The sequence below is a fragment of the Lathamus discolor genome, chromosome 4, assembly GCF_037157495.1.
Source record: "Lathamus discolor isolate bLatDis1 chromosome 4, bLatDis1.hap1, whole genome shotgun sequence".
NCBI classification, from domain to species: domain Eukaryota; kingdom Metazoa; phylum Chordata; class Aves; order Psittaciformes; family Psittacidae; genus Lathamus; species Lathamus discolor.
In genome coordinates, this window is record NC_088887.1 from 33,912,123 (window position 1) to 33,939,032 (window position 26,910).

General features: G+C 39.8%; 1 protein-coding gene across 2 annotated transcripts in view; it reads left to right on the top strand.

Annotated features, from left to right (window-relative positions):
- The window catches only part of PCP4 (Purkinje cell protein 4), a 51,689-nt gene extending 25,651 nt beyond the window's left edge, over nt 1-26,038 (top strand). The window contains exons 3-4 of one of the 2 annotated variants that reach the window (XM_065676985.1): nt 830-957; nt 25,684-26,038. In XM_065676985.1, coding sequence (XP_065533057.1) covers nt 837-957; nt 25,684-25,811 — 249 coding nt within the window. In that variant the 5' untranslated portion in view covers nt 830-836 and the 3' untranslated portion in view covers nt 25,812-26,038. The remainder of the gene's footprint in view (nt 1-829; nt 958-25,683) is intronic. The other variant, XM_065676986.1, reaches the window with a different exon arrangement.
- Nucleotides 26,039-26,910: the final 872 nt, after the last annotated feature.

The window sequence follows — 26,910 nt, forward strand, 5'->3', positions numbered from 1 at the left end:
TTCTTATTTTTGTTACCTGACAAGTCTGGTTTGATACTGTGCATTACTGCTGCACTTCATCTGGTACTGAGAATTGTAAATGCTTAGGCAGAAGCATCTCTACTAAAAAAAAAAGAAAACCAAACCCCACAACCCAGCACTGTATTAAAAGCTTCATCAATTAGCAGAGCCAGTAGTGCTCATGTAGTCTGGCTAATGTCCTGTCTTTGGAATTCCCCACAAGTTTTCATTTTGTGTATCATTTATAACTACTCTCAACACTACCAAATAAGTCCATCTACTGACAGGGTATAGCATTATGCTCATGAAGGATGTCTGTGTATGTTGATATAATGTCAATTAATCAGCTTTTTCTCACATGTTGTTTCACTTTTTGTTTTGCGGTTGTTTTCCTCCCTGAGACTGCTCTGGAGAGGGAAAGAGAGGTTTCCTATCTGATGAAAAAGTACCAGAAGAGCAAATTAAATGCAGAAGTCCCATAGGGTAAAAGAAAACGAGGGCAGCACAGCCATAGAATAATGATGTCAGCTTTTAAAATTCACTTTTTAAGGACCTAAATATGAAATTATTTCAAAATATATTTAGCCCTTAGAAGAAAAGGTACCAAAACTATCTGGCATCTTTGAGATGGAGAAGCCTTCACACTTAACACTCCTGCTACAAGTGAATCTGCCTAGGTACTTATATGGTCCTCACCACCATAGTAACTGAGTGTCTTCCAAGTATTTAAAAATAGAGATCACAATAACAATTTTTTCCCCAACGCATCTCTTTCCAGGTTGCTACAGGAATAACTTGATTAATTTATGCATCTTTGTTTTGCACACAGTGCCTGCATGCAACTTGGGAAACTTGTCTGCTGGCAAAAGATTACTGTATTGTCAGGAAAACCAGGTTCAGTGAGAACAAAGAGACTGAGTGAAATTGCCTGGAAGAATGGAGTCTGTAAAATTAAAGGTAGAAAGAGCACTGCTGAAGTCTTGACACCCGAGCTTCTTCAGGATACCCACAAGGATCCTGACTTACTCCTTTGTCCTTGTTTTTTAATATGTATATTAATGTGTATATATATTATACCTATAATACATATAATATATGTATTAATGCATATATTTGCATTGATTGTGGCTTGTATAATTTATTACCAGTCAGAGTAGGATGATGAGAAATAAAACCAAATCTTAAAAGTGCACCCTCCCCCATCTCCCTTCTTCCCCAGCTCAATTCTACTCCTGAATTTTCTACCTCCTTCTCACCAAGAGTACAGGGTGATGGGGAATGAGGGCTGTAGTCTGTTCTTCACGTACTGTCTCTGCTGCTCTTTCCTCCTGGAGCACCACCTTCTCCTTCTTCACTGACCTTGGTGTCTGCAGAGATTTTCCCTCTCACATATTCTCGCTTCCCTCCAGATTCACTCGCTGTCTCACAGCTTCCCACCCTCCCCCCCACTCCTAAGTCTGTTATCCCAGAGGTGCAACCACTGTTGGTGCTGGGCTTAGCCTTGGCCAATGGCAGGTCTGTCTTAGAGTTAGCTGGCATTGGCTCTATTGGATACAGGGGAAGCTTCAAGAAGCCACTTCTGTAGGCTCCTAGCTACCAGAAACTTGCCATGCAATCCCGATATGGAGTCCTAATAATTTTTGAGAAGCTGGTCTGTAACGATCAGGCTAGGTCATTGGGGGGGTGGAAGAGTCAGTTGTAAATTAAGAAAATAATAATAAAGCTCTGGCGATACTGGTGGGTTTTTTTCTTTTTGATGACTCATATCTATGCTGGTGCTCCCATCAAGTGTTAATGAGGAAAGGCAGAACTGAAATTATGCCTTTGACAAGTGCCATCTTTTTTTTGGAAATCAGTCTAATTATCAGTGTGCTGCCTAACTATGCACCAGGGAGAACGAGACTTCTTTCCATGGCACATAGCTGACATGCACTGGCTCACTTCCACAAATGTGCACTCGTTTGAAAATGTGCTGTCATCAATACTCTGGGAAAGAGGAATGTTTAGTTCTGCTTTCCTGCTGGTAGGAACCCAAATGAAGGACCCAGGTCAAGCCAGTCCCCAGATAATGCTGATAAACCCAATGTCACCTTTCAAATGAATCCATCCCTATGTTATCAAGGATGGTTTGGGTCTGTATCAGGAGTAGATTCAGTGGCATATGTAAGCTAGTGTAGTTACACTGGAAGTCCGTGGAGCTGGACTGACTTGCACAAGTTGCAGATCTTTCTCTACATGTTTCTGGACACTAACAGTAGATAATTAAAAGGCTACAAGAGGTAGGTGTAGCTCAGCAGCATCTTTTTTAATTTAGTAAAAATGAAAAATGAACGGGGAGCACAATCAATGCACAGCAGTGGTTACCAGGGTTTACTGTTGTGGAAACATGACTTTTCTTTTTGACTCTACACGCTATCTGCTTTACTTCATGCGGTAGACTGCTGTTATTTTTCTTTTCCGGAAGACTTGGTTTTGCAAACAAAATGAAAATACTTTTCCACTTAAAAGTTCCTTGTCTGTTAGCAATTTGTTAAATGATTAATCATTTTTTTTCTGAAGTTTTTAAGATTTTAATTTCTAATACACAGCTGTCTTAATGCACTTAGCTTGATGCTCCAAAATTAGCTTGTAATTTGATGTTATCAAGCTCCCTTGTGTAAGCAGGCACCAGAATTTAGAACAGCGGGAGCGTTACAGACGTGATTAAAATTTGGTCCTTAGCCAAACTAGTGACCAGTTAAAGCTTCAAAAAAAGAATTAGATGCTACAGCATGAACCAGCACAACACCACACTTTCAGTCCCAGTGCTCAGAGCTTATTTCACAACCTTATGTAACGTGCCTACGTCGGCCATGCAATGTAAGAAAAGGGCGTCTCAAAGTGGGACTTTGGCCCATGTGTGTCTCAAGTTCCTATGATGAACAGGAGCTATTAGGATTAATAAGAGTAAATTCTGTCCCTGTCTATCGATTAGGGGTAAAATTCTTCTTGCTTGGCTATATCGGTGTACATCTTCGTGAGATACCTAAAGCTTTGCTTCTTGTCAACAGAGAGAAATGTATTCTCTTGTGACATACTTATCAGAATGAGCCTCTTTGGAGTGCCTGGTCTTTATAGACCCTAATCTGATGTTGGCATAAAATGACTTCTGATTTGCTTGTCTCTATCAAGGCTGAGGAATTTGTGGGTAATACTAAAATAAAAGGTATACAATATAAAATAAAAGGTATGCAATATCAAAAATATACAGAGCCTGTATATCTATAATTAAATGGATGCTCAACAGGATTTTTCAGAATTTCATTTTTGGACCTGAGCATTTAATTTCTCCTTAATCCAAATCTCAAGAAACTGTATCCTTATTTAGATTGGTATGATCCTGGACACCTCATGTCAGCTCTTCCAGTGATACTTCTCTATGGAAATCTGAATGTGAAAATATCCAGATAGTTGCTGGCTTGAGGTCTTCATTAGCTACGATAATGGATGTGACAAAAGCATTTGCTTTGGTCCAGCACGCTTAGTTCATTTTTTCCCCAGCCTACAGTGGGTTACAAATAAGAATGACTGAGAAAAATACATATTTTCCAAGGAGGAATTCTCAAGAAAAGAAGAAACTTGGATAGCACTGGATATGGAAAAAGCTTTTCAAGAGTCACAGTGGAAATAAGGGCAGGGTGCTCTGGCAGCTCCTGGTCATTTTGTGGGTAGCCCAGAGACTGGAACTTGGCTCTCAGCACTTCTCTAGGGTCTCACAGTAACATTAGTTAATCATGGTTGATGAATGAGTACTCTAACTGTATTCTGAGTATCTCATCTTTCATTCTAATTTATACCTAAAGCCCTCTGAGACTGCTGTTGACTCAGGTTGGGGGAAGAATTAATTATATGTTAGTTTTTAGTGAAACATGGGCACTCCTCAGTGACCAATTTTCTAGCTCCTCTAGGAGCTGCCAACAAAAAATGGACATGTACAAATTCATTCATTAGCACAAACTAATTAAAATCCAGGCTAATAGCCAGGAAAAATAATACATTATTGCTGGGATGCTGGAATTCATTGTGTGTGTACTAACCTAACACTAACTATCCTTACTCCACAGTTTCTAATCTAAGTTACACATTTCATACTGATAGGTAGACAGCTAAGAGTTGGCCTTTGGATTGCTAATGGCATTTTCACTCTATGTCTTTTCTACTGGCATAGGGTCCCCAGAAGTGCTATTTTTTGAGAATGTGTTGCAACGACTCTTTCGAACACAATGTGTAGGACAGAGTACCTCACCTGTATATCTTTAGTTTCATTGTATGGTGGTGGTGCATTAACTTCCAATGCGTTGTGACTTGAGCATTCTGTAGTTTGAAGCTTAGATTAGCCTTCATCAGTTATTTCTTTTTCTTTTGTAGGTTTTTCTTAAGGGCTTGTTCTCTTCATTCTACCTGCTTTATATAGGCACTGTTTTCTCTAGCCAAACCATGCTGCACTGTTGTATGTAAATGTTTTTTACTAATAATTTTCTATTTCAGTGTTCATAAAATAATTTTATTAACATTAGAATCGGTAGCACCTTATGAATGTGGGGCTGAGGTCCCTATAGACACTGCAGAGAGCTTCTGACCCAAGTTTCTGAGAGGAAGCAAGAATTAGCTATAGAGAAAATTCTGGTCTGGATTCTCTGATTTGTTGCAGACATAGTGCAGCTAAACAGAAGGGTAGGAGGGAAGAGATTAAAAAAGCTTGAAGATATGTTTATTTTTCTGGCCTCGGACTGATTTTACTGAGTTGAATGTGGGTTATCAGGTGTGGTACCTTTAAGAAAAGATGTTGATGCACATGTAATACCAGACCTTGGTTACATTTAGGCCTCATCTTGGGGTATGATGGGAGTGCATACACCCTCATCCTGGCTTATACAAATGGCTGTTTATCAGCACAGATTGGAATCAGTTACTCCCCTTCTTTTTTTACTTCAAACAACCAGGGTTCAGAACCCACAAAGAGAAGGCTGTCTAGACAGAGCTGAGGCAGCTGGATTCAAGGCTGTTCGGCATCCTGAAGCAACTACCTCTTGGTCTAGCAGCGGGCAGACTAATTACTAGCAGACAGTGCAAAGCACAGCTGTATTATCATCTCATCTAATGATTTTGTTCATAAAGCAGACAGCTGTATTTTTCACTAGCAAAAATTTATCAGTGGCTTTTACAATCAACTATTCATAACTAAACTCTGTATCTCTGGTGAGGTCTGCCTCTGGGAGGCAAACACACATTGTATCACCTAGGAGAAGCTGGGGAAACAATCATTCCAGGTTTCTTTCAGCCAAGAAGGTAAGAAACAAATGTAAGATATAAGGTTTTGGAACTTTTTGTCAATGTGTCATAGATGCTGTCAGCAGAGGGCACAGACCCAGGCTTTGACAATCAGTCATGACTCATCATTCAGTCCACCAGCACCACTTTGTCTCATTTCAGACAAACTTAAGAGTTCAGTTTAAGTTCCTTTCTCTGTAAATTCAAGAGAAAGAAATATCTCTGTTAGATTCCAGTGGAAAGAAATCTGGATATTAAGGATCCATATACAACATATGGGTCCATATACAATATATGGATCCTGCATATGCTTAGCACACTGACAAGTAGGCCCAGTTACTGTGCCAGGAGCAAGACTTGGAGTTGTTCTGCCCATGTCCAGGAGGTTTGATGGACTTAGTCTGCAGTGACTGTTGGATCTCTTTGGAACTGTGACCCTATGCCAGAGAAAAGTGTCCCAACTGTTGTTTAAGTATTTATGGTTTTTAAATGAGGGACCACATAAATAACAAACAGAAGACTGAGTCATGAGATGGAGGAGATCTCTCAGCTAAAAGCAATTCCATTATGGAAGAATATCAAAAAGAAACTTTAATTTTTAGCTATTATCTCCATTCCTCCCATGCCACGGGCAGACCTTGTGAAGAATGCACTCTAGAGGCTATTCTCAGATGCAGCAGTCTTTATTCATCATAAGAATATTACTGTTGCTAACAGCATGTTCTTTATTATGTAGTGGACTGGTTGAGGCTCAGAATGATTTGGAATTAGAATACTTACATTTTTCCTTTTATTAGTTCTTTTTTCTTGCAGTAGAAGATGCTGCACACACACACAATCGGTGAAGAAAGCTCCATCAAGGTATACTAGTGCTTGTTTGTAGTTTCTACCCCATCTATCTGTGGGAGCTTGTAACTCCCACTCCATTTGGTTCTAAGTTTCAGGTTTTAATGAACCTAAATGTAAGCGCATCCACAACTGCCATTGTTTTTGGAGATGCAAAGATCCTCAGGAAGTTGTTTTCCTCTGCAAAGTATAAATAAATCCAAATTTACTTGGAACTTGTCATGGAAAGGTTTTACGACTGCCGTAAATCTGAGCCTTGTTTCAAACTTCATGCAACTCAGGTTATCACAATAATTTTCTATGCCTGTAAGTAGTTTTCTCCAGGATTATGTGGTACCACAAAGCATATTTAGGGATGCATCTCTTGATTGAACTTGCAGAATAGAAACTAGCATCTAATTAACCTAAGCTAAAATAGAGAGCAGCTCCTTCTGTTCTGCTGTGTGTTTGTGAGGTTTTGTGCGTAGCAGCAAAAGGCTGAGTCCAACTTCCACTTTTGTTCATCACAGCTTAACATTTCAGTATAATTGCTGAGATAGTGAGTGATCCAGCTTAGAACTGCCAGCCTTTTCTTCCAGTGTCAGGGATACCATTTGTTGCTGTAAGTGATGCTGTCTGGATGTGACAAAACACTTTACAAGCTTGACCAAGTGTGCCACAAAAGAAAACAAAAAGCAATGTTGACTTTCAGTTCAGGCAGTTCCAAAAAAGATGTTCCATCCCCCCAGTGGCTTGTTTCAGGAGCAAGTCTGATTGATTTGCTAAAAAAAAAAAAAAAATGTTCTGGTTGTTGCTAGTCAGAAGAGGTTGCACAGATTGAGGTAAACAGCAGAAAACAGAGACTCAGATCCTCAGTTTGTGCAAATTGCCATAGCTGTTCTGCCAGTGATTTCTGCTGGTTTACGCAAGGCCAAAGAAGCTTTTAACAAGTCATTGTATAGGTAAACAGTTTTCTGCAAGTGAGACCCCTTACTCTCACAGGCAGCGAGTGTCCCCATGAGAGTGGGCTGAAGCACATGATACAGTGGGATGCTCTGTAGTGATTTGAAGCTACTGGTCCTCTCTGCCAGGCAGGCCAGGCTGCTACAATGGGTCAGGTTTGTTATTCCTTACTTTCTTCCGATCTTCATAAAAACTGATGTTTTCCTTTCATTTTTCCACAAGCAGTTTCTTTTCTGACTTGCTTTCTGTCTCCTGCATGCTGTGTTTCTGTCTCACTTTTTATTCTTTCTCCTCCCCCAGAGAATTTCATGTCTCTTCAGCACAGCTAAGTCAAGCGCTACTTCTCCCTCTAACTGCCTGATTTTGTCTCCTCTTATTTTCCCAGGCAAAGTTCCAGTCTAGGATTTTAGTAAAGAATATGCATTCACCAAAAGAAAGTTACTGATTAATGCTCTGATCTGTAGTCATGGTTGACCCTCACCTAAAGTCTCTCATTTCTCTCCAGTTTCACAAAATGTTTATTGTTCCCCAGACTAGATTAAAGCAAGGTCCAAGTGAGTAGGGAGCAAATAAATATCTGGAGGGAGAGCACCACATCTAAGAAAGAGACAAAACAATCTTTAAAATAGCGTGATTGGAAACAAGTAGGCTTAATTGTTCCCTCTGCCTTATTAGCCTGGGACAGAAGGAAGAAGTAAATATTGTATTTCCTAAGTAAAAGAGAAGAAAAAATATTTAATTGGTTCTGCTTACATTCAGGTCTAAAATTTGAGCAGTGAAGAAAATGAGGTGGATTTTAATGCAGCAGGGACTAGTGCTGAGGGGTGCGGTATACTGCCCATTCTGCATATGCCAACGCTTGTGATGTCAGTTAGGGGTTTCAATCCTAACTTAAATCCTTCATTGCACTAACCCAGCTTGTATTTCCTGATGCAGAGGAAAAACATTAAATTTCTAGTCCTTCTTCTAAGATGCTAACCCTGAAAGCTCATGGGGCTTTTTAATCCTCAGTAATAGGGGAAGGAAAAATTAATCTATCTCGATTAGAAAACATGGGCTGGAAAAAATCATCTGAGGTTGGTCAACCATGTGTGTCATCTAAGATGCTGTTTCTCATCAGCTTTATTGACAATCTAACATGTCTGTAAATCCAAACAGAACTTAAGTTCCTGTCAAAGCTTAAGTTCACACAGGGGAAAATGTTTCCTAGAGAAGTTTTAAATGCTCAGCAGGATTAAGTGCTAGAGAAACGCTCAAACACAGAATGTGTAAGGGAGAGTTTTGATTAATTTTTGTCCTCCATGTAATCATTATAAATGACTCAACTATTATTTTTTTCTGAAGTTAAACTTCAGGAAATCATTGACAAATCTCAAAACAACAGCAAAGGAATAGTCACAGTCTGGTTTGGACCCCTTTTAAAGATTTTTCAGCTATCCATAACTTTTATTTCATTTAGTTTACATTCTTTTACTTATATAAACTTATTTTATTTATTACTATCTGGACTGGTGGCAAGACCAACTAACAGAGCTGCTGAACTCCGCTGGGAAAAGCTCCCTTTTAGGTTGTACACAGGCTTGCCAAAATCCAATTGCTTAGGCTCAAATTTGTCATGTTGATTGCTTGCCTCAAGCAGAATTATTTTGGAAGGGTTCAGCAAAGTCATTCCAGTATGAGGCTTGAACAAAATGCTAGCATGTCTAGCAATTAAAAATAATTTCTGGTGGCCTTGGTTTTGACTGTTTTGAGCTTTTGTCATTTTCAACAGAAACGTAAGATTTGCCATCTGGAATTTGACTTTTCTATCTTCAAAATTGGCCAAGTTATAAATGTTTAGAAAGACAAGTCTTATGTTTGCATGTGTTCAGTGTAGCAGTTAATTATTTTTTTTTAATAAAAACTCAACATCACTGAGCCAAATGGTAAGCACTCAACTAAACCAACACTGTTTTTGCAAGACTTAAGGAAATTATAGTTTTCATTAATTGCTGTTACATGCTTCTGTAACCTATGCTTTTGGATGGGAACTGAAGCTAGGCGCATGGTAGTGCCCTTCCTGTGTTCCTAGAACATCTCAATTGTAGGAGGAAATGTGCCTCCTTCCTTAGAAACAGATGGTCACAGAAACTGGAGCAGGGAGGTCGAAGGATGGAACGACAAAGCAGTTCAGTAAGTCTCATCAGGAAACTAGATGCCCAGAGTATTAGGGAGGGCTTGATAAATTTGAATGGGAACTGGGACTGGGAGTATGAACTGGGATGTGAGAATTGGAGAAGGCAGCTAGTTTGGTCAAGGGCTAGGGTGGAATTCTGAGGCTAGGGGGATGTCCTGGTACAGTTTTGAGGACTAGAACTAGCCAAATAAGGAAACAGAATTGTTAAGGTCTACTGGGAACCATGATGAGGATCTAGGCTGGGGAAGAGATGGTGCTGGCCCAGAGTTCATACAGATGAGGTGGAACAGAAATAGCCACCACATCTGAAGGCATCAATGAGCAATCAAGGTCCCCAGCCTGCAGGTCCATACCTTTCATTGTTTCATTGTTTCTTTCCTGTCAGCCATATGAAACCCACTAACAAAATATGCAACTCATCCCATTTTCTGCTGATTCAAGTAGAGGACAGCAGCCTACTATCACTATCAGTTACTTCATTAAAACACGATGTCTATGTGGTGGATCTAACAGTTCCAAGCAGTCGTGCTGAGGACCCATGTGGTTATCCATATGTTTCAGCAGAATGTAATTTTTTTCTTTAAATCAAGGACACAGTGTGCTCCTAAGACTATGAAAGTTGCACTGTCAAGAATTTGAAACAGGGGTTTCTGGAATTAAAGATGTCTGTGCAAAATTATCTGAATTGATTGCAAGTTGGTATCACTGTAAGTTTCTCATGTGCTAACTTATTCATGCTCGACTTGGCAACATTAATATTTTTTTTTTAAGATAGTTTATGTGTGAAATAAACATACAACTGAAGAGGGAGGGAAACCTTTATTCCCTGGCCTCACTTGGATTTTCATGTCAATTAGACTATCTGGCACTGGGCTTAATAACTCCCTAATTGCAATTGCAGCACTTAGCTAAATCAATGCCCACTCTTCCTGATAAAATTGTTTTTAAATAGCTATTGTTAAAAAGCACCAGGTGAAAACTTAGTGAGGTGAAAACAAAGATAGAATTAATAGGAGCCCTTCTTTTCTTCCAGACAACCTCACATTAATAAAGCTTTTTGTTGTTTTGTTTGTTTTAAAGAGTTTTTACATTTTTTGCATTTAAACTATTTCATATTTAAAAGCAAACCACTCACAACATCTTTGAGTTTCAGGGAGATATTGTAAATTTGCAAGGGTACAAAACATTTACTATCAATTTGTAGCAAAGAATTTATTTTAGAATCTTGCTGAGCTTTACTGCACTAGCACTTCCTGGTTCATTGCCTGGAAGCTGTATGGTGGTTTTATTGTAATTGTGCTTGAGATGAAGGATCAACACCTACTCCTAATTTTTTAATTAAAAAACCCCAAACAAACAAAAAACTAGCGAACAAATGAATGAACATGTGTAGTGACCACCTGTCAAAATCCCTGCGCAGCTTTATGCCATTTCTCTGTTTCACTGTCTCTGTAAGTCTTTCCACCACAAGGCAGAGATCTATGGAGAGACAAAGCCAGTCACAGACTTCCAGGACAACATATTGTATATGGATCACCACTGCTTTCCTGTTCTCTTATTCCTCTGTCTCGAGGCCATGTATATTGCAAAGGTGAACGGGGCTGCACTAAGAATGGGGTGGTCATGCATGAACGCTATTAGGTGGGATTACTAAGCCAAGGAGGTGATCCTGGACCAGGATGGAGGGTGAGAAAAAAGAGGACAGTCTCTTCCAGAGAAGGAGGAGGTCAGGAATGCTCCAGGTGGCAAAAGTAATTTGTTACAGCTCTGAGGGCTGGAAGGCAGCTTGAGTGGTGGGCTGGTGCAATACTTCATAGCCACCACTTCCATTGGCAACTCAGAAATGCACCACACTTCAAGGATGAGCAACCTTTCTTTGTGTCCTCAGTGTACTACTGTGTGGGTCTGTTAAGTACACCATCTGTCAGGGTAATGAGACCATTTTCCCTTCCCTGCTCCATAACCTCCTGATAAAAAGCTAGGAATATGGGCCTGCTTTTTCCTCCCTTCACTAGGACTTTTTTTGAAAACTATGCTTGTTTTTTGTCAACATCCAAGAAAAAAAAAAAAAAAAAAAATAAAAGATGTGTAGGTGGGATTAATCAATACATATAAAAAGGTGGATGCTCCTTCTCCTTGCTGCACACTTGAGAATAAACCAAATACAGCCCAGCCTTAATGATCTACACTTTAATCAGATGCTTGTCAGAACGTATAAATGCATTCTTATGGGAGAGCAGCATCTCCATCATTTATGTGAAATAGTATCAAGTTCAAACGAGGATGTTGCTGAGTCAGTGCCTGGAACCTAGAAGATTTGGAATTTTATTTTTTTATGAGATGGGGAAAAGGAAAAAAAAAACATAGTAGAAGCAGGATCTTAAGTACTGTCTAGTGCCTTTGGTGCCTGACCTTGCTCATTAATCTCTGCTACTTTGAAAAGACTTGGAAAATTACATTAACCTATACCATCAGTCCTCACTCAATAAATACAGAAACTGAAGTCAGGGACAAGAAATCCCACAGAGCCTTGGTATTGACTTGTTAGAATTCCAGGCTTTAGCTTCACAGTACAGTAACTGTCTATAAGTAATGAACAAACTGCTGAGAAGGACACTTTGCCCTTCTGGATTCATTCCCCACTCTTTTAAAGAGAATCTATTCATTACAACTTTTTACTCTCTTATGCTAAACAGTAAATTGTCCTATGTGCCAATAAGCTCCTTCCTATTACTCCATGAGAGGAAATTTGTGGAAGAGCAAAGCTATATTCACATGCTGTCTCAGAGCCAATACTTGTATTAATCTTAGCTTCAGTTTCTACAGTAGGAGAGGGGAAAGGAAGAAAAAGAAGTCAGGGATGGATGGGGAAGGGTGTTGTATTTCTTCCAGTAACGAATGCTGAAGCAGTAACTTGTGTGCTTTGGCATTTAAAGAACACGTGTGTACACTTGTCCTGCAAAATCAGAATTTTCTATTGAGTGCGCATCAACTAAGATTTCAGTGTAGAAGCCATGTCTTCTCCTTAACCACAGGTGCTGCACAGGACTCAGGAAGGAAGAAGAGGGGACTCATGTTGGGAGCTGTACTAGGAGAAAAAAATGATGTTTTTCTGTGCAGTTCATGCAGATTGTAATCTCATGTCAATGATTCTTGCTTTGGATCAGCAGTGAGAAGCACGGTTAACAATACCTTTTAAAACGTACTTGCCTTGTCCAGCACGGGCAGTACATCTGACTCACCCATTTTATTTTTTCTCCTTCATGAAGTCTCAGTCCTACCATCAAGTAATGGGTGCCTTTGACACATGCTAGGTACAGCAAGGTTCTTTTGAACATCTCCACTCTTCAGCAGAATGGTAGCAGCCATCACCTGGCTCCTTACTGCTAAATAGCAGAGCAGAGACTTGGTGTTTCCAGTAGTTTACAAATTTAGTTATAGTTTTCTCAGCAGCTGTCATTTGTCTGCTGGTTCATATATTGATAATGGTTTCTGTGGTGTTAACTGTAATTTCTTATTAGGGAAATATAAGAAATATTACTGATGTACACTTAAAAAAAAAAAAAAAATAGGCTTCTGAGCATGAAATCATCTCGCCATAGCATGCAGACACACATACATGCACAAAAATTCACTATCCTTGAAATAAATTGAAAGGATGCTAAGAGGTGCTGATACAGATTTTTTGTCTGTTCAGCCATATATCTATAAAAAGAAAAATGTATGCAGACTGTTCAGTCAGCTCCTGAGGGAGCATGAGAGGATCCAGATCAGCTGCACAACTGGCAGCTTCACTGGCAACCTCAGCAGAGGGAGCGAATGTTAGTTTTGATCCTCTGTTGGAGGTGTTCTCTCCTTGCTAGCAATGGGATGGAAGCACACAAATGGAATAGTGTAAGAAGGTATGTCTCTATTTTATTTTCTTCCTTCCTGAAGCAAATAAGATATTCTAGCTGCTACCATGTCAATATAGTACCTTTCATAAGGGCTAAATAACTGATTTGATGAAAAAGAATTTAACATGAAATAGCAGGTGTGTTCATATGAAATTCTACAATGTGTACTTTAGGCATCACTCAGGCTCAGGGGACGTTATTCATTTGGATATGTATCAATATCATTGACAGTGGGATAGAATGCACCCTCAGCAAGTTTGGAGACACCAAGCTTTGTGGTGTGGTTGACATGCTGGAAGGAATAGATACCATCCAGACATTGACAGATGCCTTGAGAGATAGGCCAGTGCAAACCTCATGAAGTTCAACAAGGCCAAGTGCAAGGTCCTGCACATGGGTCAGGGCAATCCCAAGCACAGATAGAGGGTGAACGCCCCATCCCTGGAAGTTTCCAAGGCCAGGTTGGATGGGAGTGGAAGGTGTCCCTGCCCATGGCAGAGGGGTTGGAACTAGATGAGCTTTAAGGTCTCTTCCAACACAAACCATTCTATGATTCTGTGATCTACATCTGAAGTAGTCACCCTGACCTCCCTTTATAGCTAATAGAGAGCTAGCTTGTATAGGAAAGGGATTCTAGGGTGAGATTCATGTTATCCTAAAATGTCTGCCTAAAGTAGGTCAGATGAATTGCATCTCCTCAGAGTGTCTATTTTTCTCCATTGATTTCTTTCTAAAGAGAGCTGCTGATGAGCTCTGATGCAAACACATGCTGGTAATTTTCTTTTTGCTGTTGGACTTGATGATCTTAAAGATCGTTGTCAACCTAAGTGATTCTATGATTCTGTGATTCTCAGGTTAAATGAATTTGTCTCAGGAATTTTTTTTTTCCTAGAGTCCAGTTTTTAAATGTTCAGCCTAATGAGCATCTGCACAACATGTAACATGGCTTTCCAAATGGCTGTTGGGCAAGACAGCCTGGAATACACTAACACCCTCAAGCACATTATTCCTTCTCATCCTCTTTCAGAGCCATATTGCCACAGGATCTTCATTTGTCTCCCTCCTTACTGCTATTTCAGTGCTAGCATGCATTCTCCTGAGGTGCTCCTCTCTTCCTAATAAAGTCAGGCAAACCAGCCTGCAGGGGAAATAAATGTATCATGTGGCTTTTTGTGTTCAATGGAGGCATGGTAAACTCAAATTAATGATTCTGTTCGGATAACTGCCCAAGCATGTTTGAATAACAGCCCAAACAAAGGAAAACAGAGGAAATTTCCTAGAACCCTCCTGCAATAGAATTTCTTTGCTTTATGAGGGAAATCTCCATCTGCTTTTAGGAGTCAGAGACATGAAAATTTTGTACCTTTTGTGAGAAAATTTCTCTATAAAGAGCATACAGTAAGACTACTGGCCAGACTGCATCAATCCAGCACTGCGTCTGGTTGCATTTGTGGATGCTGATGCACAAGTTATAAAGCAAATTGATGCAGGAGCACGTAAGATCTTCTGGGGGGCTAAGTCTCAGTATGTGATGTCCATCAGATTATGCTGGTCTCTGCTCAGACTGTGACTGAACTACCTTGGAGCTGCTCTAGAAGCCTAGGTTTTATATCCATCACATCTCTGGGGCTCAGCTGATGGGATTTGTTTGGTTTTGTGGAGGGGCGGCAAACTTCCTTTTGCCAAATACACTTCCAGAAGAATTTCTTAGAACACAATTGTTCATGTCAGCCTGTGGGCTGGATCAGGTATCCTGTGGCAATTTTATTATGTCTCCAAAGGACTCCAGATGCTTCCTTGAGCATTTTTAACCTTACAAACTCCAATTCTGTCTGTAAGGCTTTGAGAATCGTCTCCACAAGCACACCCAAATTGGCATGTATTGCAAGATATTAAAAAAACATGATATATATCTGTATTAAAGCACTGCTTTTTTCATGGAGGTATTGTGCCAAAGTAATTAACCTATTACCAGCACAGAACAGTGACTATTTTCATGCAAATAAAGGTTGCAGTGTTTGAATATAAGAAGTTGTTTGTTTCTTGCATTTATGCTGTAAAGTAAATGCTTCTTACAGAGAACTTTCTTGGATGCCATGGGATAAGGCATAGAAGATGCTGAAAATACAAGCGCTTTGCTTCAGAGTGTAATGTTGAATGGCAAAGGTCAGTGCATGTACCTTATACTGTCCGCTGCCATGAGTGTGGTTAAATACTTTGCAATTAGAACCTGGTGGTGGATTTTGCAAGAGGAGACTCTCTCCTCACTGTGAAGCTTTCCAAGCTCTCATATAGCAGTTTTTATTAAAGTTACTGTGAAAACTTAAAATAGCGTTCTCATTAGTTGCTAACAGACCTCTGCTGGTATACAATGACGTCTAGAAACTGCACTTATTTTCCACTTTGAAGATGAGCAAGGCAGTATCTCACTCTTCATTTTCTTCATTTTGTGTGTGAAGAGAAACACCTTCTGACTCCATACCACAATTCTTTTGATTGACTTCTCTCCTTTTTTTGATTGACAGGTTTTCCTCTGTAACCTATGCCACCTTCTCCAGCTCATCTCACTTTAGCAGTGCGTGGATTTGAGCCCACTTTTCTGCTTCTTCTGTGTGGCATATTGTGATCACTGCCATTTATCTGGGCTTATTCCCTAGCTACTCTTATAAATTGCAAAGGGTGGGGTGGGGGTGGGGGGGAGCATTCTTGGAAAGCGAGGCCCGTTATGCAGCACAAAAGGGAGGCAATACCACAATGGAAGATGAGCACCTCTTTTTTGTGTTTTCCTTACAGGGGCTCTCAGGTACTGTTGGTTGTCACACAATTAGAGCAAATGCCAACTCATTTTCAGTCAGTTTCCTAGCAGTCTAGGGCTATGAAGAGTTTTGAAGTGCTAGAGGCTACATCTCTATTAGAAATGGCTTGAATCAATTAGTCTAAAAGCTCTTTCATGCAAAAACCTAGGGTTTTCTCATCCACTCTGCCTGCAAGGTAGGTCCTGGCCAGGCTATGCAACCACAACAGCGAGGCAGTACCTGGCAGAGGGCTAGCCAGAGCAGTCCCAGCCATGACAGCATCTGTGCTGACTATTACATGCTCCAGAGAAGCTGTGGATGGTGCCTGAGGTATACGGTGGCCTTGGGTAGTGTGCTGGTGTAGCCGCAGCCCAGGAGGTAGCCTTGAGGAAGTTCTGTAGTTATTTTAAACTGTATTGCTGAAGTCACTTTTGCAAGGGTCATAGTACTGAGGGGCAGTGGAGGGGGAGAATTTATTGTTCTGCATTTGTAACCGCATTAGGGTTCCCAGCTATGACTTGGAGCGCCTGAATGCTACCATAATAGGAAAGCAACTGATCATATATTAATCAAGCAGTTGACTAGCAAGTCAAGAGGGCGGCTTGCTTCGTGCACTGTTGAAATGCAGTTCTTTCCACAGTAGAACAGCAAAGCTGTTTAAAGGCACAGTATTTACCGAGGAAGTGAGAACTGGAAATTGTACAGGAAATTAAAAACACATCGTAACAATTCTCATTTAAAACTTGGCTGGGACATTGGGGTTCGTAGGCTTGCAGCTGCAGAAAGACTCCCATAACTTTGGAATGAATTTGTGAGGATCATGGCACTCTGTCTCGGAGCAGAGGACTTAATGCTGTGTGTTAGCCCTGCTGGTGTGGTATCATTCTACAGTAACTGAGGGACATGATGTGCCAGCACTTGATCCCAAACACCATTTTCTTTTAGCTCCCAGAAGCTTCCATTGCATTTGCCAGTCAGCCTATCACTCTTCAGATGCAGCTTTTTAGCTATTATGAGATGAGATGGTAAAGCTAAGATGGTCATTTTAATTTCTTGTGTTCCCAGTTAAACTTCCGCAAAGTTTGATCTCCACCTGGGGATGTGAATTATCACAAGAAGCCTCTAGTTTCATGCCCAGAACACCTCATAGATCCTAATAAGCAATTAGGTACCTATCTATGCATCAGTTATGCATTTGTGAACCATTTAGAAGTCTGTGTTATATTAATAATTTTGAAGATGGGGAATGGTTGCTTAAATAATATTAGCATTTTAAGGAAAAGCAGTATTTGTATTAATTGTTGAACAAAATCAATCCGTTTGTAGTTAGATACAAATTATTTGAAAATACAATTTTTGCAAAGCGAATTTTTTTACTGTTCCTTCCAGTTTCATTGTTACCCCACACATGATTTTGTGCTACTTTATTTGTCTAGTATTAGAAATAGTATTGCTGTTCTCCAGCATTATTACAACCGGGAAAAAAATGATTAATCTGTCACTTCAAATGCCTCATGCTGCAATAACATTTTTAAAATCATACAAAACAACCACTATTTTCTACAGCAAAACTAATGTTTTAAATTCGAGATAAGCCCACTGCATTGCAAAGGTAAAGGTCAATTTGAAGAAGAAAGGATTCTTGTTGCCTAATGAAGTCTTCTTCTTTATACCAAATTGCAATTTACAGTTGGATTGAAAGATGCTAATTCTTTTCTGGCTTGCTTTGAGTGATATTAAGGGGCCAGTTGGTGCAGTTCAGATGAAAACAGCTGTTACATTTAATCTGATCACTAATGATAACCTTTATTTCCCTTCACGCTGTGCTTTTGAAGTTACAGGAGACTGCTGAGCTCCAGGGTTTGCTCTTCAGCTTCAGAGATGGTTGCTGTGTGGACTTTAGAACTTCTTCAGTGCCTACCACCTTCAAATAACTGACCATGGCAAATGAGCACCCTTGTATAAACCCATAACCTCCCACAGTACTGGATGCCTGCCTACTAACACTCAAACACAACAGTCAGCCTTTGACTTTGGAAGGTGGCCCTTTAATGTCTGAGTTCATTATGGAGTAAAGAAGCAAGAACAAATGTACTGATGTAGTCCTTGTTACAAAATAAGTATCATCTCACCCTGCAGCATTTTTAATGAGAAACTATTTTGTTGTTCATAAACTAATTAGAGAAAAATTCTGTCCTTAAAGTAGCTAAACATTTCAGTTGGATAAAACAGTCAGATAGTGATACCCCATTGTGCAGGTATGGATAGGAAAGACTAAAAGACAGTATTTCTGTCTTGCACAGTCCCTTGGTTACTGCTAAGAAGACTGAAGGGATTGTGCCTCTTGTGTTTGAGGAGATGATGCAGTCACAAGACTGTCACATTGAGGTAATTCCAGAAAGGCCCGGTACTGCATTAGCATTATGCTAGCATGTTGGTAAACCAAGTAATTACAAGACTCTCAAGAATTCAGGTCTTTTGCAGATGGCCATCAAACTGAGATTAGCCAGTAATAGCACAAGAACTAGTGGTTTTAAATTACTCTTACTAATCTTGGAAGGTTAGACCAAAATTTCATGGAGTTTTGTGTTGTGACATCAGAAACATGCATATGAGAAAAGCAATGCCCAGGACATTTGTGCCTAGACACTAACTCAGGAAACAGACAGAACTAACAGAAAGGCCAATAATATCTTGATACAGTAAAGTCATTCTAGCGAATGGGAATATTGCATCACACCAGCAGTATCACACAGGTCTGTCCCTCAACATGGATAGGTACCAAGAAGTTTTCGTCAGTCCACTGTGCTATAACAGGCTCCTCAAACAACTGATTCTCTTGGATCATTCCATCCCTGGAAGGGTGCCGAGGCAAAGTCCTCAGAGCAGCCTGTCTCCCCAGACCACAGCTGCAAACTGGTGTATACTAAGATAGTAAGGTTGCAAAACCAGGGCAATGCTCAGGGCTCTCGTGGTGCTTGGTCCTGATACCACAGAAAGCAATAAACTGTGGGTGCTGAACTGGTGATCTCAGAGAAGCCTCTACTCGACATTTTATTCAGCAGAAAAAAAGTCTATGAAACAAATAAAAGGAGGCAAGGTCAGGTTAAGGCTATCTTCTGCATGCCAATACTACCTTCCTTTCTTCTCCTGGGTTTAGGCAATGCCCGCTCCCCCAATATTGCCATCTTTTAAGCTGCCTTGTGAAGTGAGAATCTGCTGGGGAGTGGCAGAGTGACTAAAAGAAAGGCTCAGAGCCACCCTGCTGACTAATATGGCCTTGGCAGTGACTGAAGAGTTTTTATTGAGAAGTAGACTGCCTCCTTTCTTCAGCCATAAGGTCAGTCATGGTGTTATTTTCTCTCACCTTGCACAGCAGAAGTCTGAATTGACTTCCCTAGAGGAAGATGAGACCCTGTCTTTTACTTGCTCAGCCCTCACTTAAATACAGAGGGGGGAAGAACGACCACTTCAGGTCTCGGCTTTCAAAATTGGTACTTACTTGTAAGGAGTTAAATCTGGCCTCCATACATCTAAGCACCCATATGTTTTGTCTAGATGGCTGGCTGCTTTGTGGAGTCTAGTCAGACTAAATGACTCTTCCTGTCAGATAAAGATTAAGATAATGCTCCACATGAATGTCAACATCCATGAAATTCCTGCCCATTTTGGTCCTCTTTAATTAGGGACCGTTCTGCCTCATTGGACAGACTGGTGTAATAGCTTAGGATCAGAGTAGCATGAAGATTGTCACAGCTTGAATAATCATTTGAACAGTGGGAGGTAATGATCCTGCCTGAGGCAAAATACTGCTTCTGGCACGTTATGGGGCACTGTGATTCTGTCCCAAACTTACTTTAGTCATTTTCCAAATGCTGCAGTTTAGCCCCTGAAAACTGCAGTATTTTCACGAGTATATTCCTTCTCCAGTACAGTCCTGTAATTCCTGTTGGATGTGGGCCAAGTCAGCAGGGGTGGAAGATAGCACTTAAGACAAGAAATGCCAGTTAGAGGCTCCATTCATGCTGAATGTTTTTCCAGAAGGTGACAAGCAGTCTCTGTATCATCTAGAGGATGGAGACATTCTGAGAATAAAGCATGAGTCCTCTTTTCCCCCATGTCCATCCCACCAGCTTTTGCCCTTCCTAGGACACTTTTAGGAAAGACTAGTCTGTTTAGCCTGTGTTTGAAGGTCACAAAAAAAGCCTTAGGCTTTTGGCCCATTGGAATAAGCAGTGCTTTCTTTTTTTCAGTGTTGTCACAGTTCATTTTACTTTATAGTTGAAAAGTAAATGAAAGAAATAGCTGAAGGCATATTTGTGGATAATTACATTTGCACCACATTTCTTGAGAGTTTGCTGGGTAGATTGGTGTGTAAGATTTGATTGTTTTCTTTGTAACAAGCAGCTTAGTTATCCATCCAGTGTTTGCAATGGATTATGAGGCACTGTAGCAGGTTATGGAGACAGCATTCTAATGTTTCTTCTGGAAATGGAATAAATAGATCTTTTTCAATTTCAAGGATGTGAAATGTGCTTTCAGGATATTAGATGTGCAAAGCAGATAATTAGATGCTGTTTCAGGCTCTCCTGCTAGGAAGGCTATTGCATATACTGAAGTAAAATCTGCAACCTGCAAGTTGTCTCAGTCTTTAGTCCTGCAAAGTAGTCTGTAGCATCAAGACCGATGCTGGGTCATGGGTGCTCCTTATGATGGTGGGACTCATCAAGCAGTTGCTGTTGTGGTCCAAGGAGTTTGATCCACCACAACTCAGAATTGCTTGAATTGGCACACGACCAGAGTCAATCCACATTAAACATGTGATTTTGAAAAACTCACAGAACGGCAGAATTGTTACAGGGTTGTAAGAGACCTCTGGGGATCATCTGGTCCAACCCCTCTGCCAAGGAAGGGCCACCCAGAGCAGGTTACACAGGAATGTGTGCACAAGGGTTCTGATTGTCTCCAGAAAGGGAGACTCCACCACCCTCCTGGTCAGCCTGTAAACTCATCAGATCCTAAACTTCTTGTGGCCAGCCCGTGACTGTTGGTGTTGAATTGTTCTAGTTACCTCTTCTGCTAGTCGTGATCAGAACCCAGCAGGGACAGGTATTGACTCCCTTGGCTTGTCATGGCATGTTTGGAAGAGTGGGAGTCACTTTCTAGGAGAGGGAATTTGGACTAAGTATGAAGGAGTCTTTCAGGGAAAGCCTTGAAACAGCTAAGCGTAGTGAAAAAGATTAGGGGGTTTATTTTTTATGGTGCTAATGAAACAAAATCCTCACAGAAAGTGGAGAGTGCAGGCCAGTGCTTATCAACCCTTTTTGATTTCTGAATCCCTCAATATCACAAGTAGCTTATGAATTGAAGTTTGCTGCCAACATTCTTCTTCCTACTCGTTTCCTCATGCAGGTCTGTGGTACTCAAGGAATCCTGAGATACACATATGGAAGAAGTCTGCACATTAGAAAGCACAGATACCAACAAAAGCGTGTGTGTGTGACTGAGGATGGGGAAAGAATCCAGATCTACTTTTATTGCTATATAAAGGTAGTTTAGAAGAAGGTAGCTTATTATCAGACATAATGGTTGGCCTCCACCAGTAGGAATGAAAAAAGCAAGTCCAAGAGTAAGGCCTGTGTGAGTGTTTGTCTATGCTCTGGCCTGCTGAGAGTGAAAATTTCCTGGATTTTCAGATTGCTTCCAAGCTAGCGATCCCTTGTGAAAAGAGAGCTGGAAGTGAGAGACAGTGAATGAAAGAGGGACATTTCTATAGACTTGCTTTCAGTTCTCTGTGTAACTTTCATTATTTGAGCATTCAAACTTAAAGCTTGCATATTTGAAATATACAAATGACTACTGACAGGTAAAAGCTTGCATGGCGTAGGTGCATATAAAGTAGGAAGGGTGCAAAAGACTTTCAATGTTGGTGTAGTGAGGGCATATCTAGTCTGTGCTGGTCCTGAACACTGACTGGGTTTTCACTGTAATTAACTGGGTCAAATCTTAATTCACAGAATTATAGTATCATAGAATGGTTTAGTTTGAAAGGGACATTAAAGATCACTTAGTTCCAACACCCCTGCCATGGGGGATAGGAACTCGTGCTCTTCATTCTAACTAACCAGTAAAACAAAACAGTGTAGTCAACAGGGTGTAATCTATTTTAAATCATTAGGCTATTTTTAGTAAAGCAACTCAAGGTAAAAGCTGAAATCTTTCTCCCTTTGCATAGACAAAGCCAAAGAAGGCACACTACTTAATTCTCTCTCCAGACTGACAATCCATCTTTTAAAGTATGTGTGTTATGACAGTTGTGACATCAACAGAAAATGTTTTGGGGAGAACTCTGAGAAAATCCACTCCCAAAATTTAGGAAATACCCTATCCAACTCTTTTCAGTTAAATACAGGACTTACTTAAAGTCTTTAAGCAAATATGTCTGTGTATTTCTATATATGTATTTATAAATATTCTCTCTATATATTCCAATTTGGATATTCTGTACATATATATCAAGAGAAAGAAAACACAGGTATGTCATATATATACATGATATACATATTGTTTTATAATGCACATTATGCATATATGTGTAATTATATATATATTTCTATACCAACTATAAGCTAATAATGAATTCCTTTATTGCCCATGTAAATGTTACGGCCTATCTGAGCACTTCTGATTTCTTAATCTACAAGTCTGAATCATGGCTGAAAACTTCTCATCCTACCATTTCTCCTTAGTGATGGGAAAAAGAGAGATACAGAAAGAGCTCATAAGGAATTTTAGTTTTGGTTTCTACAAAAATGCATTGAAAATAAAAGGAAGTCAGATCTTAAGATACTGTAAATTATTGTAGTAGAATTGATTTTAAGGCAGTGATGATGATTCAAATCAACCAAAGATTAATTGGCCTGGAAATTTTGGAGAAAAATTATACTAAATACTGGGTTTTCTTAAGTCTCTAAAATCTTAATGTAAGATTGCTGAGTCACTACTGCAAGTTAACACACTGCTAATACCTGGCTGTAATAGGAAATGAGTTGCACAAGCCAGATTTCAGGAGGTATGAAACGAATTGTGTCCACTCATTCATTCATCAGTTTTTCCTTATTGGCATTTCCAAGGGACAGTGACTTATATACTGAAAAGCTAGTATGGATGTTGTTTTCTACTGTTAAGACTGACAGCTGTGTCTAGTGAGTGGCTAGGGAGGAACCTAAAACTCAGAATGTTACAACAAAAATGAAAATCATCAAACAATGAGAAGACATTTGCCTCATCAATTTCAAAGCTGATTAAATGCTTATTATTAATATAGACATTTGAATGAAATATTTCTCCATAAGAAATAATGGTGTTTCTCCATAAGTGATGCTCTTCTCTTTAGAATAAATGAATAGGACCCTATTAATAGAGGAGAGATCCTGACATATGGACAAGGGAAACAGGTTGTATTTTCTTATTACTGATACCACAAAGTGGTTGCTATTAGAGCTGGCTGATCAAGCTGTTGATTTTTTTTTTTTTCACTCAGATATTTCAAATCAAAAGTCTATATTTACATAGAATTTTCTGACTGAAAAATTTTATCTTTTTTTTTGCAGAACGATTTGTTCCCTTTAACCCATAAATACCAAATCAAAATCAGCCCCACAAAGTACCAACCAAATGGTACTAAGTGATTTTGAAAATTATAATTCTTTTTGAAATTTGATTAAGAAAATAATCTGTTTCTTTGCTGTGTGCGCAGCAATGTGGAGAAGGTGGTATCTGGCCTTAGGAAAATTTTCATAAAGCCTTGTGTTATAGCTATTATTTAGGAGCTGGTACAGAAATTTCTGTTTCTTTAACAAGTCACTCAAAGTTTCAGTAGATAACAAAGGCTTTAGTGGGAGATTTTCTGAAACTCAGAAATTCAGTTTTCTGCTTGTCTGTGTCAACAACTTGTAGTATAAGGAAGTAATTTTCAACCTTCACCTCCCTTTCCCCATAAAAATTAAAGCAGTAATTTTATTACTGTAATTAAGGTGGTTGTTGTTGCTTGAATAGTTAACACAAGCTGCGCAGATTCTAGGATTTAATGGCTGTGGAAGTGGATGTAATGTTGGTACAATTCATTTTCTTCCATAAAATCTTTGCTTTGATAACCTACCTTTTCTTTACACTGCATAGTCAAAGTTCTGGTAAGCTTGCAAGCTGTTCTTTACCTCCAGACTGTCTCTTTCTTCTTACATTTTCATCTTTCTTCTTAAGTGTTCTTCTAAGTAAAATATTCAGTGAGCTTTTAATTTATGTTAACATAGCTGCATCTATTTCGTTATTGTATTTAAAATAAAATCAGTATAAAATATGCCAAAACCTTCCCTTTAAGTATTTGCCTAGTTTAAAATGGATTCTGGTCATGCAAAATGGACACAAAAATCAAGTTCTGAATAAATTCTGGGTTAAAACTTAAACAGGCAAAGTTTAGACTGGATATAAGGAGGAAATTCTTTCCTGTCAGGGTGGTGAGGGACTGGAATGGGTTGCCCAGGGAGGTTGTGAATGCTCCATCCGTGGCTGTGTTCAAGGCCAGGTTGGACGAAGCCTTGGGTGAGATGGTTTATTGTGAGGTGTCCCTGCCCATGGCAGGGGGGTTGGAACTAGATGATCTTGAGGTCCTTTCCAACCCTAACTATTCTATGATTCTAACAAGAACAAGTAAAGGCAAGAAATATTGCAAGATTCATAATAAGCTCATGTAATGGTGTCTGTGCTTTCTAGTGGAAAGGAAAGGGTGACTGGGGACAAAGTTTATTTGCACTTTAAAATACATTGAAAGCATTTCCCTTGATTTACATTAACAGTACTTGGGGAGGAGCATCCCAGAGGTAGTAATCTCAAGAAAAAAAAGCAAAGTGGTTCAAAATGGGTGAATGCCCTCAGCTGTTTTAAGCAGAGCTGTCTGCACACTCCTGGCATGATGTTAATGACAAGAATTATGTAAGTGACTTTAACAAACAAGATTCTAGAGGACAGAAACTCAGCGGTATGACGAGGTCAGTGGAGTAAATATGTGTTCTGACTTCATTAGTCCAGGTAGATTAAGGTTATCTTTGCAATGAGGCAGGAGTTTTCCCAGGCCTGCACTTTTAACACAAAAGTGGGTGAAGTAAATTCAGCAAAGTCAGCTGGGTTGTCAGTGTGGAGACTGAATGCAGTTGAATGAAAAGATGAGGACTTCTACTAAAGGAGGGCAAAAAGCCAAGGATTGAGGATGAAGGGCTACAACAGAACCTGGAGAGATGTGAGAGAAGCAGCACAGCGATGGAGAGATTGGACGTAAATGATTCAAAGAGGAAGTGGTATGTGTTGAAAGGAATGAGGCAGGAAATAAGTGCAAGGATGGATATTTGCCTTCGCAAGTATTATCTCTTCCTCTAATGCAGGAGGATTGATAGGAACAGGGTCTTAATCCCTATTTTAAAAAATTTTAAGGTGCCTTTTGGAGTAAATAGAAAAATATGAATAGCTTCCACCACAGGAGGGTTACTCTGTTTGCTCCCTGGGCACGAGAGGATTTGCTTGGACATCAGGGTGGTGCATATGTTCCACATCATCATGGCTGTGTCAGTGAAGGAGAGAGGGGCAGGGTTTTTCACTTGTGCTAGCGAGTGATAATCACTGTTTGAAAAAACTGTTGATGTTTCCTTTTGTTTTCTTTGAGCAGATGGGCAGAAGAAGGTTCAAGAGGAATTTGACATAGACATGGACGCGCCAGAGACAGAGCGGGCGGCTGTGGCGATACAGTCCCAGTTCAGAAAGTTCCAGAAGAAAAAAGCGGGGTCCCAGTCTTAGTAGCTACCTCACAGCTTAAAACAAAGTAATCTGAAATGATTTATCAAGAAAATCAGAAATAACACAAAGATGCATGTACAGAAATTATCAATATTTAAACCCCCATTGGCAGATAACAAACCGTAAACTTGTGTGTGACTTCATCCCAGATGTTTCACGCCCATTATCCTCTGTAACTCACCACTTTACTTGATGTTGTAATAAAAAGTTAGGGTGAAGTAATGAAAGTGTCTGCCTCCATCTGTCTATTCGTATTAATCCCACAACCACAGCGTTACAAATGAGCCCAGCCCAGATGCCTGTTTTCCTCTTCACGTAAAGCTTGGAGACATAAGCAACACCGTATGTTACAAGGTTTTTGCTGACGGATGAGAGCATGCATCTCAGCCCAGCTTACCTCGTTTGGAGAATTCCAGCTGCCAGCCAAATGTGACAATGAAATTACTTCCTCGTAATGAGCTGAAAGTAAAAAGTTGCAGACAGAAGCTGGCATGAGGGGAAGAGGTGTAGGAAGCACTGAGCAGTCTATTTTTGTCTAGTGGTTACGCCAGTAAAGTGGCTTAAGTGGGGAAATTGTCCCTGTCCTTCTTCTTTGCATGGTAACGTTCAGAATTACCCAGCTTGGACCATATTGACTGTTACGGAAAACCAGAAATCAGACACAAAATACAAAACCCAATGCCAGAAACCTTCGGAAAGTTGTGGGTTTTTTTTGTTTTGTTTTGTGGTTTTTTTTTGTTTGTTTTTTAACTTGTAAAAATAGAAATTGACCCTCCAAATGCTGACACAGCTTTTCACTGTCTACATAATCAACAGCTATTTCTATGCCATCTCTTCATCTTATTTTCAGTTTTTGATGAGTAAATCATAACAGACTCCCTGTATCCATTTGTTCTGGATTCAACATTATATGAGCCCTCATTTTATCACTGTATTAGCCCAGTTTCTAATTAACAAAATGCATCAACAACAATGTCTTTCTTATATTGGGAAGCATTTCTATTTTCTCCCTGTTTTAAAACAGGAACAGACCACTTTCAGACTAAATCTAAGTAAAGATCTTGCCTGGCTTCAGACCTGATTGGGAATTAGCTGCTTG